The sequence below is a fragment of the Phaethon lepturus genome, unplaced genomic scaffold (assembly GCF_000687285.1).
Source record: "Phaethon lepturus isolate BGI_N335 unplaced genomic scaffold, ASM68728v1 scaffold37747, whole genome shotgun sequence".
NCBI lineage: Eukaryota > Metazoa > Chordata > Aves > Phaethontiformes > Phaethontidae > Phaethon > Phaethon lepturus.
The window spans coordinates 1-232 of record NW_010551788.1 but is presented as its reverse complement, the minus strand read 5'-3'; the positions used below and the strand labels follow the sequence as shown (position 1 = coordinate 232).

The following is a 232-nucleotide window of genomic DNA, read 5'->3' as shown; positions in this document are numbered from 1 at the left end:
GGTCCTGGCAGCCCATCGCCCTGGCACTGGCGTGCCCAGCGTGCCTCAGGGCAGGATGGAGACCCCCGGCACCCCAAGCCCCTCCTACCTTGTACACCTGCGCGGCCTCCTCGATGGGGTAGACGGTGTGCGGGCGGTGGTGCAGGGACTCCCGGCACACCACACAGATGGCTTCCTCATCCTCCTCGCAGAAGAGCTTGAGGCGCTCGTCGTGCTGGGCGCAGAGCGGGGT

General features: G+C 69.0%; 1 protein-coding gene across 1 annotated transcript in view; it reads right to left on the bottom strand.

Moving 5' to 3' along the window:
• LOC104623838 (E3 ubiquitin-protein ligase TRIM39-like) overlaps window positions 1–229 on the bottom strand; it is a gene marked incomplete at its 5' end in the record, with an annotated part of 4,729 nt that extends 4,500 nt beyond the window's left edge. The window contains one exon of the mRNA XM_010291034.1: window positions 89–229. Coding sequence (XP_010289336.1) covers window positions 89–229 — 141 coding nt within the window. The remainder of the gene's footprint in view (window positions 1–88) is intronic.
• Between the last annotated feature and the right edge of the window lie 3 nt (window positions 230–232).